Source organism: Gopherus evgoodei, chromosome 4 (assembly GCF_007399415.2).
Source record: "Gopherus evgoodei ecotype Sinaloan lineage chromosome 4, rGopEvg1_v1.p, whole genome shotgun sequence".
In the NCBI taxonomy this organism is placed as follows: Eukaryota; Metazoa; Chordata; order Testudines; family Testudinidae; genus Gopherus; species Gopherus evgoodei.
In genome coordinates, this window is record NC_044325.1 from 52,924,804 (window position 1) to 52,940,577 (window position 15,774).

The 15,774-nt window shown below is 40.2% G+C and overlaps 1 protein-coding gene across 1 annotated transcript in view; it reads right to left on the bottom strand.

Annotated features, from left to right (window-relative positions):
* Positions 1-15,774, bottom strand: part of G2E3 (G2/M-phase specific E3 ubiquitin protein ligase) — a 64,867-nt gene that overhangs the window by 14,068 nt on the left and 35,025 nt on the right. The window contains exons 6-11 of the mRNA XM_030559351.1: positions 14,873-14,997; positions 13,301-13,466; positions 12,404-12,510; positions 10,549-10,665; positions 7,610-7,734; positions 5,791-5,923 (exon numbers count right to left, since the gene is read on the bottom strand). Of these exons, the coding sequence (XP_030415211.1) occupies positions 5,791-5,923; positions 7,610-7,734; positions 10,549-10,665; positions 12,404-12,510; positions 13,301-13,466; positions 14,873-14,997 (773 nt within the window). The remainder of the gene's footprint in view (positions 1-5,790; positions 5,924-7,609; positions 7,735-10,548; positions 10,666-12,403; positions 12,511-13,300; positions 13,467-14,872; positions 14,998-15,774) is intronic.

A 15,774-nucleotide genomic window follows, 5' to 3' on the forward strand; every position in this document is an offset into this window, starting at 1 on the left:
AGTTATTTGATCTCTTATATGCCCCAGAGAGACAGTTAAACTTGCATGTACCCTCAAAATAAAAATAAAATAAAATAAAGAAGTAAAGTTTCCTGGCCTTTGAGACCCTTAGCACTGAAACTCATCTTTCCAGAGTCTGCAGCTTATAGGTGATAAATTGCACTGCCATCTCCTGCCATGTACATGTGTGTTCTTATACTGTGAAACCAAGGGAAGAATGCCAGCTGACTAGTACATATGGAATGAGGGCAGCAGTTCAATGGCAGCCTTCAAAAATGTAACTTAACCTTAACTACAGTAGGTGTGTTACTACACCCATGATAAATAACAGTTACTTATCTTACAGTAACTCGGGTTCTTTGAGATATCAGTGTGGGTCCCACTGTAGGTGCACCTCATGTGTGCCATATCAGATTCTTTAAAATAGCGGTGTGTCTTTGGGTAGCGCACGCACCCTGTGCCTCATCATGCTCCTGGACTTGTTAGGGCAAAAAGAGCAGAGCAACTGTAATCCTCCCTCAGTTCCCTCACGATTCAAAGCCCACATTAGGTGTGGTTCATAAACTGGGGACAGAGTGCAGGTTGTGAGAGCCCACATTGACAATATCTAAAAAAACTCCATAATTACTGTAGGGTAAGGAACCATTTTCCCTTCTTTGCGTATATGTCAGTGTGGCTCTCACAGGAGGTAGAAACCCTCTGGATAGTGGGATGAGAAGTATCAGCTGCATCAGTCAAACAAATTGTAACACTGTTCTAATAAACATGGCATCTGCTCTGACAGCTAAGTCCAGTGCACCCTGCTTCACGAAACATAATGGGTGCCTTGTGGATCTCAAAAACTGGCTCATTTCTGAAGCTGGCAGAGAATGACGGTTGAGTTCTGGTGCAGTGAGCATTCTTGTTCAGTGGAAGAGGTACATCACCCAACTGGTAACACAGCAAGACACACTGTGTTATCCACTTAGATACTTTTTGTGATGAGATGGCCTGGCCTTTGGAATGGCTGGGTACAGCCAGAAACTATCAGGGAGATGGCCTAAACAGTTTGGTTCTGTCAATGAGTAAAGTTAAGCGCTGGAGATACCCTGCATAGGTCAATTCCCCCTAACGTAGCTTTGGGCTTTGAGAATAGGTTGGTACAGATGGAAATCTGAAAGTATCTTGGGATGCACTTGAGGTAAGGTTTCACCACCACTTTGTCCTATGAAATGTTATGAAGGGAAGGAAGATCAGCCATAAATACTTGGAGATCGCTCATTTTCATATTAGTAAGAGCAACTAGAAAACAGTCTTCGGAGTGAGATGAAGCATGAAGCATTCTCAAAGGTACTCAAAGGGAGGCCCTGGGTCTCAAGAGGACAATGCTCAGATCCCAGGCAGGAGCAGTTTCTCTGATCGATTAGTAAGTGTGTAACAGACCATTGAGAAACTCTGATATCATTAGGTGGGAGACTTTGGAGCATAATAGGACAGGAGGATGGCACACTAAGATAACTGTAAGGTAGACCTTAATGGAGCTGAATGAAAGGTCAGAATGTTTCAGATGCAGCAAGCAGTCAAAGGTATTTGGTACTGAAGCCTGTGTAGGGTCCAAGTTATGTTGGGCCACCCATATGGAGATACACTCCCATTTTAATGAGTAAGTCTGTCTGGTGGATATCTTCCAGTTCTGTATCAGTCCTTGTCCATGGCACTCAACCAGCTAACATCTAGACTGCAAGATGCAGGGATGTTGCGTATGGATAGGGTATCTGACTGTGGTGCTGTGGAAATCAGGTCTGAGCAGTTTGGAGCTGAATGGATATCTGCAGCAAATCCATCAGTCAAAACTGCCTCAGCCAGCAGAAACTATAAGGATGACATGCTCTGTCTCATCTGACTTTGGGAACCACCCTGGGGATCAGGGGAATAAGCAGGAAAGCATACAGGAGGCCATTTTGCAGTGGAATTAAGAAGGCATCTGGTAGCAATCCCAAGCTCATGCCCCCTCTGGAACAGAAGTCCTGATACTTGGCGCTGTCTTTGGTGGCAAACAGATCTATCACACAGACACCCTTGCCCATCGATGAAATATCAGCTCTATGATGGACCTCTACAGTGACTACTCATGACTGGTCTTGGATTGTCTGCTCAAGTAGTCTGCCAGGTTGCTGCTGATTCTAGGGAGGTGAAGTGCCAAAGTTACCTGAGCTGGTGATACCTATTCCATTTGTGGGTGATCCAGGTGGGCTTCCTACATGTAGGACTGATTTAAATCAGCAAAAAGGAAAACAATTTAAATTATTCCTTTTAATTGTGTTTTACATTTGTACTTTTCACTTATTTTCCCAAAGAAAGCTTGGGACAATTAAAACGTTATTTTCAACTAAATATAAAACTAACTGATTTATTAAACAAAGGAAATATTTAAGTATCTTTAAGCAAGATACAGACAAACTGGAGAGACTCCAGAGGGGAACAACAAAAAATGCTAAAAGATTTAGAAGACCCTGACTTATCAGAAAAGGTTAAAAACCAAGGTATGCTTAGCCTTGCAAAAATAAGACTGAGGAGGACAGGATAACAGTCTTCAGATCAGTCAACTGTTTTCCATGTCCACTGAAGGAAAGACAAGAAGTAATGGACTTAAGCGGCAGGAAGGGAGATTTAGGTTACATACTAGGAAAAATTTCTAACTATAAGGATAGTCAGCACTGGACTAGGCTTCCAAGGGATGCGATGGCATCCTTGTCATTGGAGAGTTTTAAGACAAGGTTAGACAAACACCTGTTAAGGATGGTCTAGGTCAGGGCTTCTCAAACTTAATGGCACCACAACCACCTTCTGACAAAAAAGTTACTACATGACCCAGTCAATGTTCCCTCTAATTTTTCCATCCATGTGCAGAATGAATTTTGTTATGTGCACCAATATGGAGGTGATGTGTCACACTTCACCTGCATATTGGTGCACATAACAAAATTCATGTGGCGAGGAAGGGCCGAGGACTTTGGAGTGTGGGAGGGGGCTTAGGGCTTGGGCAGAGGGTTGGAGTATGGGGTGATGGCTCCAGCTCAGAGTACGGGCTCTGGGCTAGGGATGAGGGGCCCTGGGCTGGAGCAGAGGGTTGGGGTTCGGCAGATGTGAGGGCTCTGGGGTGGGGCTGGGGATGAGGGGTCTGGAGTGCAGTGGGGCTTCCAGGGCTATGGTGGGGAGAGAGGACTCCCTCCACCCTCCATCCCCCAGCACTGTCTCCCTGCAACAGCACCTGGGGTTGGGGTGGGAGAGCTGCCTCTTCCAACCGCGGCCAGGGCCAGGCCAGGCTGGGTTTGGGATGGGGAAGAGGTGTCTGTCCCCCAGCGGCAGCAGGTCTGGTGCTGGGCCGGGGGAGAGGTGCCTGTCCCCGGCCGTGGCTGGTTTGGCGCTGGGCTGGATCAGGGCTGCAGCAAGTCTGTGACGGGCTGGATTGGGTCCGGCTTCGGACGAGGCATCTCTCCCCATCACAGCCCTGAGCGCCTTCACAGCGCTTAATAGACAGCTGCACAGCTTAAAGGGAAGTTAGGACACGGGGGGAGAGGGGGCTGCAGCCCGAGCCCTGTCACCCCGGGGTGGGTTGGGGCTCAGGCTTCAGCCCCAGGCCCCAACAAGTCTAATACTCACCCTGGCCGTGACCCACCTATAGTTTGAGAATCACTGGTCTAAGTATATTTACCTACTGCCCTGATTTTCAGATGGCATAAGTATTTGTTCAGTCTCTTCAGGTCTAAGATAGGATAAAGATACCCCCCTTCTCCCTTTCTTCTTTGGGATAAAGAAATATTGGGAGCAGACATCTCTCCTCTGTCCTCTTGAGGCATCTCCTCTATGCCTCCTAGACAAAACAACAAGGACACTTCTTTTTGTAATAGGCTCTCAGGAGAAGGGTCCCTGAAAAGGAATGGGGAAGTAGTTTGGGTGTGGAAAAGAACAAAGCAACTGTGGGAGATGATACTCATCACCCACTTGTCTGTTGTGATAGTAACCACGCCTGGTGGAAAGGGGCAAAATGATCCAAAAACAGAGACAGGCTTTTCACCAGTTCTGATGTGGCTCCTGACACATCCATCAAACGTACTGACTCTATAATGGTACTAGATGAACAATGGCAGATGACAATGATGGGACTCTCTAGAGTATTGAGGTCTTTTCCTCAGCAGGTGCTCTGGATGTAAAACAGCATCCTCTGCTATCAGTTGTACAGTTTTTGGTAAGGAGCTGGTGTACATAGACAAACGGATCATAGTGTGGCCTGTGAGTCGTTCAGTTAATGGAGTGTTTCATCTATTGCTAAAAAGCTCCATCATTTCAAAGGGTCCTCTATGGTGGCATGCAACACTTGTGGGAAGCCTAATGCTAACAGCCACAAAGACTCTTCATGATAGTGGTCATGGCCATTGCCTTTGTGGTCATGTCAGATGACTACTTGTAGAGCTGTTCTGGCCGCCCTTTGGCCCTCTTATGATCTCCTTCTTTTTTTCCCTATTTTCCTGTGGAATGTTGGAGAGGAAGAGGTGACTCTCTCACAGGTAAGGAAGTTATATTTTGCAAACATGGCCGAGTAATTAATGCAGAGCTATAATAAGTGAGAGGAATATACCTTAAGTTAAGACCAACAAGATCCTGATTTTCTGGGTCCTTTTCTTTTGGGGTGACCATGAGGTGGGGAAGATGATGCCGTACAAGGGACTTGACAACATTTTTAAAGAACAAAACAAAAAAAAGACTCCAGTTCAAAAAGGTGAAGACAAAGTTTTTCAGCAATTTTTGTAAAACACATAAGTTTTGAACTCTCAAGAAACAAGTGGGTTGGACACTTCCTAGGTTCCGTCTCATTATCACAGGCAGTAAGAGGAAACTGGGGGAGAGTTATGGGCGCTATGCCCTTTATACCCTGGAATGAGAGCAGGAGGCAGCACAGGACACGTAGGTGACCCTGACGGACACTGCTGTTCAAAAGAATCTGATCTTGCGCACAAGGCACATGTGCACCGACAGTGGGATCCACAGGGACACATACTCAAAGAAAAATAATTAGTCCTTCAGCCCGTCTTTCTGATATTTATAAATGCTTTCATTAACTGTTCAGATGACAAGCAGACAAAGTATCACAAGATACTGCAGGCAAGAAATTCTAGGAATTGCCTCAAAAGTAAATGAAAGCACTTTAAAAATACAAGAGTCATACAGACAGACTCATATTTTTGAACTGCAAGCCCTTATAAATTAATAATTCAATTGCTAAGAGAACCTTATCAGTTGCATTTGTTTTAATTTCACAACTGAACTACAACATATTCAAACTTCAATTAATATATACTTTATTACTAGAGAAAAGAAATTCTTTATTCATTTTAACAGCTAATTTTCCACTGCATTATTTAAATTAATGTGAAATACTGATAAGCTAAAAATGTCCTAACTTTAAATATTCAAGTTTCTGTTAATATTGCTTTTGTAAGGGGACATAATTTAGTGCTCAACTGAAGGATTATTAATTCAATAGACTGGTTTGCATAGCCATCTCTGGTTAGTGAGTTAATAATAGAAATTTATGGCCAACTCATGAAACATGTACCACAAGTGACTACTTCACTCATAAATATGGATGCCTGGATGCCTAGTTCTGCAATTCAGTAAAGGAAGTATTTGCTGCAGGATGAAAATAAGCATGTGACCTCATATTCTAAATATTTTCTTCTTCCATTTCATATCATAATTCTTTCTGTATTTTTTCAAGCAGTTGTTTCCTCCCCATGCAAAATTACACACCTGAGAAGAAAGCTGTGCTGGGATCCTGGTGACTGTCTGGGGCACTTGGGAGAGGGCTCTTCCAACAAACGACCAGTAACGTCTATTTTTTCTGAGGTAGCCATCGAGCGTTTTTTCTGATTTTGGTAATTCCCTGTACAATTAAATCCTTATTATTCTTCTGAAAAATATACTGGTGTCAAGTTAACCCAAAACAAATATAAAAAAAACCTAGGGCTGTTGATTAATAGCAGTTAACTAACGCAATTAACGTAAAAAAATTAACTGTGATTAAAAAAATTAATCATGATTAATTGCCTGTTAAACAATAGAATACCAATTGAAATTTATTAAATATTTTTGGATGTTTTTCTATATTTTCAAATATATTGATTTCTATTACAACACAGAAAATATGAAGTGTACAGTGCTCCCTTTATATTATATTTTTATTACAAATATTTGCACAGTAAAAATGATAAAAGAAATAGTATTTTTCAATGCACCTCATACAAGTACTGTAGTGAAATCTCTTTATCATGAAAGTGTACTTTATAAATGAGGTGGTTTTTTTTCATAATTGCACTCAAAAACAAAACAATGTAAAATTTTAGAGCCTACAAGTCCATTCAGTCCTACTTCTTGTTCAGCCAATTGCTAAGACAAACAAGTTTGTCTACATTTACAGAAGATACTGCTGACTGCTTCTTATTTACAATGTCACCTGAAACTGAGAACAGCCGTTCACATGGCACTTTTGTAGCCGGTGTTGCAAGGTATTTACATGCCAGATATGCTAAACATTCATATGCCCCTTCTTGCTTTGGCCACCATTCCAGAGGACATGCTTCCATGCTGATAATGCTTGTTAAAAAAATAATGCATTAATTAAATTTGTGATGGAACTCCTTGGGGGAGAACTGCATGTCTCCTGCTCTGTTTTACCCACATTATGCCATATATTTCATGTTATATCAGTCTCGGATGATGGCCCAGCACAGGTTCTTTTAAGAACACTTTTGCAGCAGATTTGACAAAAGGCAAAGAAGGTACCAGTGTGAGATTTCTAACGATATATACAGCACTCGACCCAAGGTTTAAGAATCTGAAGTGCTTTCCAAAATCTGAGAGGGGTAAGATGTGGAACATGCTTTCAGATGTCTTAAAAGAGCAACACTCCAACGCGGAAACTACAGAAACCGAACCACCAAAAATCAACCTTCTGTTGGTGGTATCGGACTCAGATGATGAAAATGAACATGCATTGGTCTGCTCTGCTTTGGATTGTGGTTGAAGCATGAAGGGGCATATGAATGTTTAGCATATCTGGTATGTAAATATCTTGCGACACCGGCTACAAGTGTCATACCAAGGCCTGTTCTTACTTTCAGGTGACGTTGTAAACAAGACGTGGGCAGCATTATCCCCTGCAAATTGTAACCAAACTTGTTTGTCTGAGCAATTGGCTGAAGTAGGACTGAGTGAACTTGTAGGTTCTAAAGTTTTACATTGTTTTATTTTTGAATGCAGTTATTTTTTGTACATAATTCTACATTTGTAAGTTCAACTTTCATGTATTAGGTGAATTGAAATATACTATTTCTTTCGTTCTTTACAGTGCAAATATTTGTAAAAAAAATAAAGTGAGCACTGTACAGTTTGTATTCTGTGTTGTAACTGAAATCAATATATTTTAAAATGTAATAAAATCCACAAATATTTAAATAAATGCTACTCTATTATTGTTTAACAATGCGATTTACGATTAAATTTTTTTAATTGCCTGACAGCCCTAGAAAAACCAAATGTCAAACTATGTCCCAGCATTTCATAATATTACCTGACTTAGCGAAGATACTTCTGCATTCTATACATTCCCAGTTTTCCTTCCATGACTCTACTGGGGAACAGGCCAAATGCGTCCCACGGGAACCACAACACTGACAGCATTTGATTTCCCATTTACTAAAAGAAAAAACACACTATACTTAGAATTAACAGAGGAACGACAGAAGAGAGAAAAAAAAAAGACTGTTAGGCAGTAAATCCAATCCACCTACCTAGCCACAAATCTCTTATTATTTACCTAACTCTAGTTAAATGATATATAGTTAGCCCCTTGGGATGTACAGTATCCTCTTTCAAAGAGAGGGCACTCCCAATTCACACCAAGGGTATGTCTACACTAAAAATTCAAGTTAACCTATATTAGTTCATCTTACAGCCATCACAGGAGCACTTCCACTGACCTAAGAGGGGGAGTGTGCTGTCCCACAGAATCCTGGTGGGCTGCACTCCCCCTCCGACTCCTCGTTAGCTGCTGGGAAGGGGGGAAGCTGCACAGGGCTTCTTGTCTCCACGTTCCCCACTGGGGAGCAGGGGGACAGAACCACCCAGGGCTTCTCGCCTGTGGGAGGTAAGGTCCAGCTGCCCTGGTTTCTTGGCCCCCACCCCACGCCAGGAAGCCTTGTAAACTGACAAGACAACCAACATTCCCAGGTGGGGAGTTGAGAGGGAGCCTCCCAGGGCTTCTTGCTTCCCAATTCCCTGTGAGGAGCGGGTTCCAGCTACTCAGACTTCTTACTTCAGCTCCCAGCCGGGGGGTGGGATCCAGTTGTCCACAGCTCTCCGGGAAGTGGGAGGCACTCGGGCTCTAGCTGCCCGGCTTTCTTGTCAATTTCACAGCTAACATAAGCAACACAGCCGACGCAAGTAACACAGTATCTACACAGACGTGTCGCCCTAACTACACCGACATAAGCCCTATCCCTCTCATGGAGGTGGAGTTATTGTATCAGAGTAGTAGGAAACTTACATTGGCGGGACAAGACTGTAGTGCAGACATTGACATAATTAGGTTACGTAAGGCCGCTTACCTCGACCTAACTGTGTAGCATAGACCAGGCCTAAGTTTGAATGCAGCGATTAGAATGCTAGTCAGCTTTGCAGAATATCCAGTTTTAAAGAGGCTATGGAGCAGTTAGTGTACCTTTTTTAACCCAAGCAATTTGCACAGCCAGTTACTTTCCCCTTCAGTACTTTGTGGGATCCATGCCCAGCTTTTTCAAAGTCCCCTGGCTGTTTTTTCCAAATTATATTTTGTCTGATACAGTATCTGATTACCTCACCACTGTCCAAAAGCTGGGACTGTTCTGTCAGAGACATTTAAACATTGTTGTAAGTATTTGCCTGGATCTTTACATTATATATTTGTTTGCAGTAGTGCCAACAATGTGCTAGATGCTTTCCAGACAGAAAGCAAAAAGGCATGATCCCTGCTCAACGGAGCTCACCAACTAAGACAATTATGAGGCAGTGTACGCATAAATTAGAATGGGTCATCATGGTGTTTGGCCACAACTTTATAATCCTGTCCATTTAAGCCAGCTAGATTTCTGATAGGCAGTATAACAGAAATGGTTTTCAAGAGGGACTTAAATGTGGGGAGGATAGCGGCCTTGTTGATGAGCTCTGAAAGTTTGATACTGATGGGAACTGTGGAAGAGAATACTGAGATGTTTATGAAAAAAGCCAACAAGGAGACAAAATAAGGCAAAGCAGAAGGGATGCGGTTGGTGATGAAAACCAGTGCAAGAATTTGAAGGTGATGACAAGAAGCTTGGATATTGTTGACAGTGATGAAGACGAGGTGAATTGGAGAGGACTTGGGAGGGAAGATATGGAGTTCAATTTTAGGGATGTTAAGTTAGAACTGAAGATGAGACACCAAAGAGAAGATAAAAGTGTAAAGTGAAGAGAATAAAGAAGAGGACAGATTCCTGGGATATCCAGGGGGAAAGGAGAAGGAAAACTTATTGAAATATATATTGAAAAAATGGTCAGAGGTAGAAAGAGAACTAGGAGAGGAGAGTATTTTGGAAACCCAGTGGAGGAAAAGATGTCAAGAAGGAAGATGATCGACAAAGCTGAAAACAGCAGGCAGGTCAAGAAGGATGGACAAAATGAAGGGCCTGAGATCTGAGCTGAAAGAGGTCATTAGAGATCTTATTGTGATTGGTTTCAGTAGGCTGGAGAGGATTGAAGCTTGTTTGGAAATTGGAGGAGGATTCATAACAGCCATTGTAAATGGCTATTCAATGAGTTTAGAGGTGAAGGGGAGGAAAGAAATGAGATCAAAGTAAGGTTTTGGGAAAGTTTAGAGCATACTTATAAATTGAGAGGGAGGAGTCAAAGGAAGTAAGAAGCATAGGTTCCCCCTATTTAATAAAAATCCCAACAGCTGGTTGTTTCTCATAAACTTTCTAATGAGGCAGATAGATCAACTGGAACTGGTCAATTTTGAGACATGTCCAATACTTTAGTCAGGTACTTTCAAAAATACCCATTTTAGATATCCTAATACACTTGATATTTTAGCAACTAAGCACTAATATAAAATAATTTGTCTTAGTAGTTTTCTACGTCTCTGATTTTTAAAGGATGCTAAGGATGGCATTACCTCTTTTGCTGCTTTATTTGTGTTGGAGAGAGGGTAGAACATGGAAGATAAATCCTGTTTAACTTTCTTGGCTTTTATATTCTGGGTACACTAAGTCTTCCCGGTCAATCACTTTTTAAAACAAGATGCATGTTGTAAAGTATTGATAAGATAAATATGTCCAGCTTGCAGTAAGTTATTTGAAAATGTCTTAGCTTTCATTATTTACTTTTTAAAAGACTCTTCAACATTCTATCTGTGACAGATTCCTATAACATTCCATACCCATCACATTATGTTCAACATATCTGTCTTCAAAATCTGTGTGTGTATATTAATACCTATCAGGTTTATTATAGTCTCTCCCGTTCCTGCACAGACATCTTCTAGCATCACAGTGTTGGTAACGCTGCAGAAGATCTTGATATGCATTCTCCTCAAGTTCCCAGGATGCATCTCTGTAAATATTGCAAACATGGATTAAAAAACATTTTAGTGCTATACTTTTAGCTTTATGTACTGAAATAACTTTATTTTTCTTTGCCATACATTAAAATTGGAGCTCCCAAAGCATTTAAATATGATTGATAGTAATGGCATAATTTGAGATAATGCAACCATTTAGCAGTGTAATAACAATAAGATGACAGGAAAGAAAGGACCTATTTGGATAAACAGTCCATCTTTATTCAAGATTGTCCTCTGAACTAAATCCATAAATGTTTTATATAGTTTGACAACTCGAGAGAAAATATCTGGACATGTTTTCTTGACAGATTACTCCAATATCTTATCAACCTTAAAGTTAGAACCTTTTGTTCCAAATGTCTATATTTTCCTTTCTTGGTTTATGTGGAAGGAATTCAGATACTATAGCAATGAGCAGCAGTAAAAGATCATAAAATAGATTAATCCATATAGCCAAGAAAATCATCCTTAAGCATTACAAATACTTTTTCTCAATTCTGGAAGTAGAACTGACAATGTTTGTAGCAGTACTCTTAAGGGTTGAATTAAGGGAGGAGGGGGAGAAGATGAAGAAGAGAGAAGTCCTCAGCAGGTCCTAAAGAGAGAAATGAAGACAGCTAGCCCTTGACTACAGTAGAAGCTCAGAGTTATGAGCAATTCAGGAATGGAGGTTGTTCATAACGCTGAAGTGTTTGTAACTCTGAACAAAATGTTATAGTTGTTCTTTCAAAAGTTTACAACTGAATATTGATCTAAAACAGCCTTGAAAGTTTACTATGCAGAAGAAAATGCTGATTTTAACCATCTTAATTTAAAAGAAACAATCACAAAATGGTTTCCTTACCTAGTCAAATAATTTTTTAAAAAATCCCGCCCTCCCCGCTTTTTTTAGTAGTTCATGTTTAACACAGTACTGTACTGTATTTGGTTTGGGTTTTTTTTTAATCTCGGCTGCTGCCTGATTGTGTACTTCCAGTTCCAAATGTGGTGTATGGTTGACTGGTCAGTTCGTACTCTGGTGTTCAGACCTCTGAGGTTCCACTGTATACAGGGGGTGATAGCACAGGTTGGCCAGACCAAGAAAGTGAAGAAAATACAGTGTGGAGAGGATGAGAGAGCAGTCGCTGAGAAATGCACCTGTTTTCCCATAAAACACAGGTTCACATATAGCGTGGTAGCAGTGGGGCTCCGGCAGGGCTTTAAAGGGTCCAGGGTTCCAGCTGCTGCAGGGAGTGCAGGGCCCTTTAAATCACTGCTGGAGCTCTGTCGCTGCTACCCTGGGGCTGCGGCAGCGGGGCTCAACGGCAATTTAAAGGGCCCAGGGCTCCGGCTGTTGCGGGGAGCCCCGGGACCTTTAAATCACCACTGGAGCCCTGCCGCCGCTACCCCAATATAATGGCATTTCACCTACAACACGGTAGGGATTTTTGGCTCCCCACGACCATGTTATATCAGGGTAGAGGTGCATATCTCTATCCTACACTACATTTGCAGCCTCTCTTAATTTAGTACTCTGCAAATCTGAGGAGTGACTTGAAAAGAAGCAAATTGCACCTAAGACAAAAATAAACTGCTCTCATTGCCAGCAGAAACCCAGGAAATGCCAATGATAATTCAGATTTTAATTATACTGCATAAACAAGTACATGGTTTTGGCTTTGTTATCCTACTTAGTTAGAGTTGTATATACAATGTGGATTATTTGTGAAATTATTGTTAGTTACTTACTTTTCTGGAATGTGTATTCCCATTCTCAACATTTCATTCTGAAATTTGTCTTTATTATTGCACACTGTGCACCTAAAGAAAAATACCCCAGCACTCAGAGCTTGATACTGCATCAGAAAACAGAAAAGAAAATTAATTGAACTTTTCACATTTACTCTGTTTCCATCCTTTTGTACTCAGTAAGGTCATGGTACCCTGAAGATTGGGCATTACATTTATGGATTCTGTTCTGGCACTGACTTCTTCAGTGCAAGGATCATCTTAAATTTATCCCACTTTGAAGCTAAAGGTGGCCTATTCTATCTTTTCACAAGGGAAATGGCTGATCCAGGGGCTGAGCTTGTAAGATCATCTCCAGGAGGAAAGCATGAGCTTTCCTTTCAATGATCTCCCCTCTCCCCTCCCCCACACCATTCACTTTGCATCTGAAAAGATTCCTTCACCCATCTCTAGCCATGAAAATGAAGGAACAGAGGTAACTAAGGCCACATCATCCTCTTATGATATGGGCTATAAATGTGCGGGGCTGGAAGATGGCATTCATGAAGTCCCAACAGACTTTTTTTCTACAGAAGCTTCCTGAAGACAAGCTGAAGTGTGAAGATCTCGAAGAACACCTTGAAAAAGGAATTTTCCCAATCTTGCAGTCCCTAAGAGTTTATTTTAAAGTTGCTGTTCTATTTTAGTTGTCTGATAACATGGACAAACTAGTCAGATTACAGGCCTTGGAAAAAACAACAGACTCCCTAGATGAAGAAGTTATAGCCTTATATTTTTTATGTTGCTTTATTACATTTATTGAATATTAAAATAAGCATGTAAAAACATTAATTTGTTCTATTATTCTAAGTACAAAACAAAATGTTGTGAGCATCACAGAATAAAAGGTTTTCTTACCTGCAAGCAGTCTCTATGAAACCACGCATTTTTACAGCAAGGACTTTTCAGTATATTGTACACTGGAAAATGCTCAACAAATTCCAAGCATATTGTACATTGTGAAGAGCCTCTAGATTCATCAGATGGAAGGTTCTGAACTGGTCGGTGTTCCCAACAATATGACCTTAAATAGAAAATTAAAGCTCTGCTTAATGACATTAAACTTCAAAACAATCAAGGTATTGCTATTAATACTGAAGACAGTAACACTATATCCTGTATCATAACTGCAAACTTCAATAATTTTAATTTTTCACACATGTAGTTTAGAAATAAATCATTTTAGAACAGGTTAAAAATCATATATTCAATATGCAAAAACATTCACAAAGAAATTAATATAAAATAGCAAAACAATGGATTCTCTGATTCCCGATGAGTTGTTCAAAAAGATTACTAAAAACGCCAAAGGTTTTGTATTGGTCCAGCAAAGCATTTCTGGTCCTTAAAACAAAAGTGTCACATAATTAAAATAACAATACATTACTTTGTTATCAGATTTTAAATTTTTAAAAATCTCTAAATAATTCCACAAAGCCCCCCACCCCCCCAACAGCCAAAGAAACTAAGATTTAATTGAGAGTTTGAAAAAGCATGCATTAGATTGAGAAAATATCAGTAAAGTGAGGTTCTACTCTAAAAATAAACTTCGGATTTATATTTATTCTATCTCATTGGTTCCATAGAAAATGTGTTCAGTTTACAAGTTAAATTATTCTTCATCCCCCATTTGCCAGCCCTGCAAACTCAATCTGGGATATGAAGAATCAACTGTGTTCTTTTTATGCTCACACACTATCAGCAGGATCCTGGACAACTGACACTGGACAACAACAACTGAACAGTAAATGTAGTTCCAGTGCAACCAAAGGGTGGGAGCTTTTTGTTGTTGGTTTGTTGTTTTTTTTTTTTCCCCTGTGTGTGATGATGATGCACTGAAGGATAATTCAGCATGACTTTCAGGTCCAAGGCTGCATTTGAAGGACTGGCAGATAGAAAAAGAATATTTTTCATTTGTAAATTGAGAAAATTTGATCTGGAGTCAAACAACAGAATTGGAATCATTATAATTACTTTTCAGAGTTTAAAATTGATACTTAAGCTGACGTCCAACTTCACGATTTTATGTAGAACATTAAAATGTGTGCTAACAGTAAGAGTTAACATTTTATTGCATCCTAAAAATACTGAAAAACTATTTCACAATTATCATATGTATGCTGTAGAAATGGCATGGCTATCGGATGATCCATTCCCTGCTTCTTGGTTCAGACAGGAGCATTTCATCCTCTCTGGCCCAAGTGGAAAAAGTGAGGAAAATTTAACCAGAAGACAATATACCTCAAAATATGATGCTCTAAATTGTAAGAAAAATGGTAGGTTTCTTTCTTCTCTTAAATAGATAATTAGGAGGCCATTTATAATGCCCACACCCCCTTCTTGTAGGAAAAAGAAGAGCAGGTGTATTTAAAAAAAGAGCACCTCTCATTCTGTAAGGAGTGTAATTATACTGGACAATAAAACACTTACCCAAATTGTTCCATGAATTGGAAAATGCATTCCCTTTGAACCCCACAAGGGAAATGATAACTTCGTTTGCATTTGGGTGCTACACATCCAATCGAAGCACCTTTTTTCTTACAGATATTACATTTCTAAGAGAAAGTTTTAGAAATGAAAGCCTATTAAAACTTAAGTCCAATTAAAATTGCTGGAATTATAACATTAACAAAAGAAATCTGACATAAGGAGTATAGAAAAGGAAATGGTGCTACACCAGAGGATATTTTAGCTAGAATTGTAGCATTACTAATTTACTTCTGTTGTGTACTTTTCCAAGACTTAAACTCTGACAAATCAGTTGGCATTCCGTATTTTAATCATGGTATCCAAGGTTGGTGTATCCATTGTTAAAATGTGTATATTCTAGCAACAAAAATATACAAACAGTTGCTCAACAGATGCCAAAGAGGCAATCTGGATATTTTAGACAACCTGCTCTCTTAACTGGCTCCTGCTCAGCTATTTGAGTTAGACTTATCAAAAACATTAATGTTTTTGTTTCATCCTGAAAATCTAAGGGTCTACCCACACCACCTGTTTCATTAGTCCTTTGTGTTTTGTCCCAAAGACTCTGATTAAGTTGACACCCAATCTGTTGGAGAGGTGAAAATGAAATTTTCCTCACTGTGTCTCAATCACTTCTCTTCTCTCTTCTGTAACAAATATCAGCCAAGTTCCATTGTCAATATTTAATATTGTGTGTGTGTGTGTGTATCACACACACACACACACACACGCACAATCGCCAATATTCACAATCATTTAAATATAAGAATTCAAACACTTGAAACTAAAATATACTTGCACATAAAATGAATCAAATACGACACAGCACAGTAAGCACTGAAAAATGCAATGGTCAATATTTC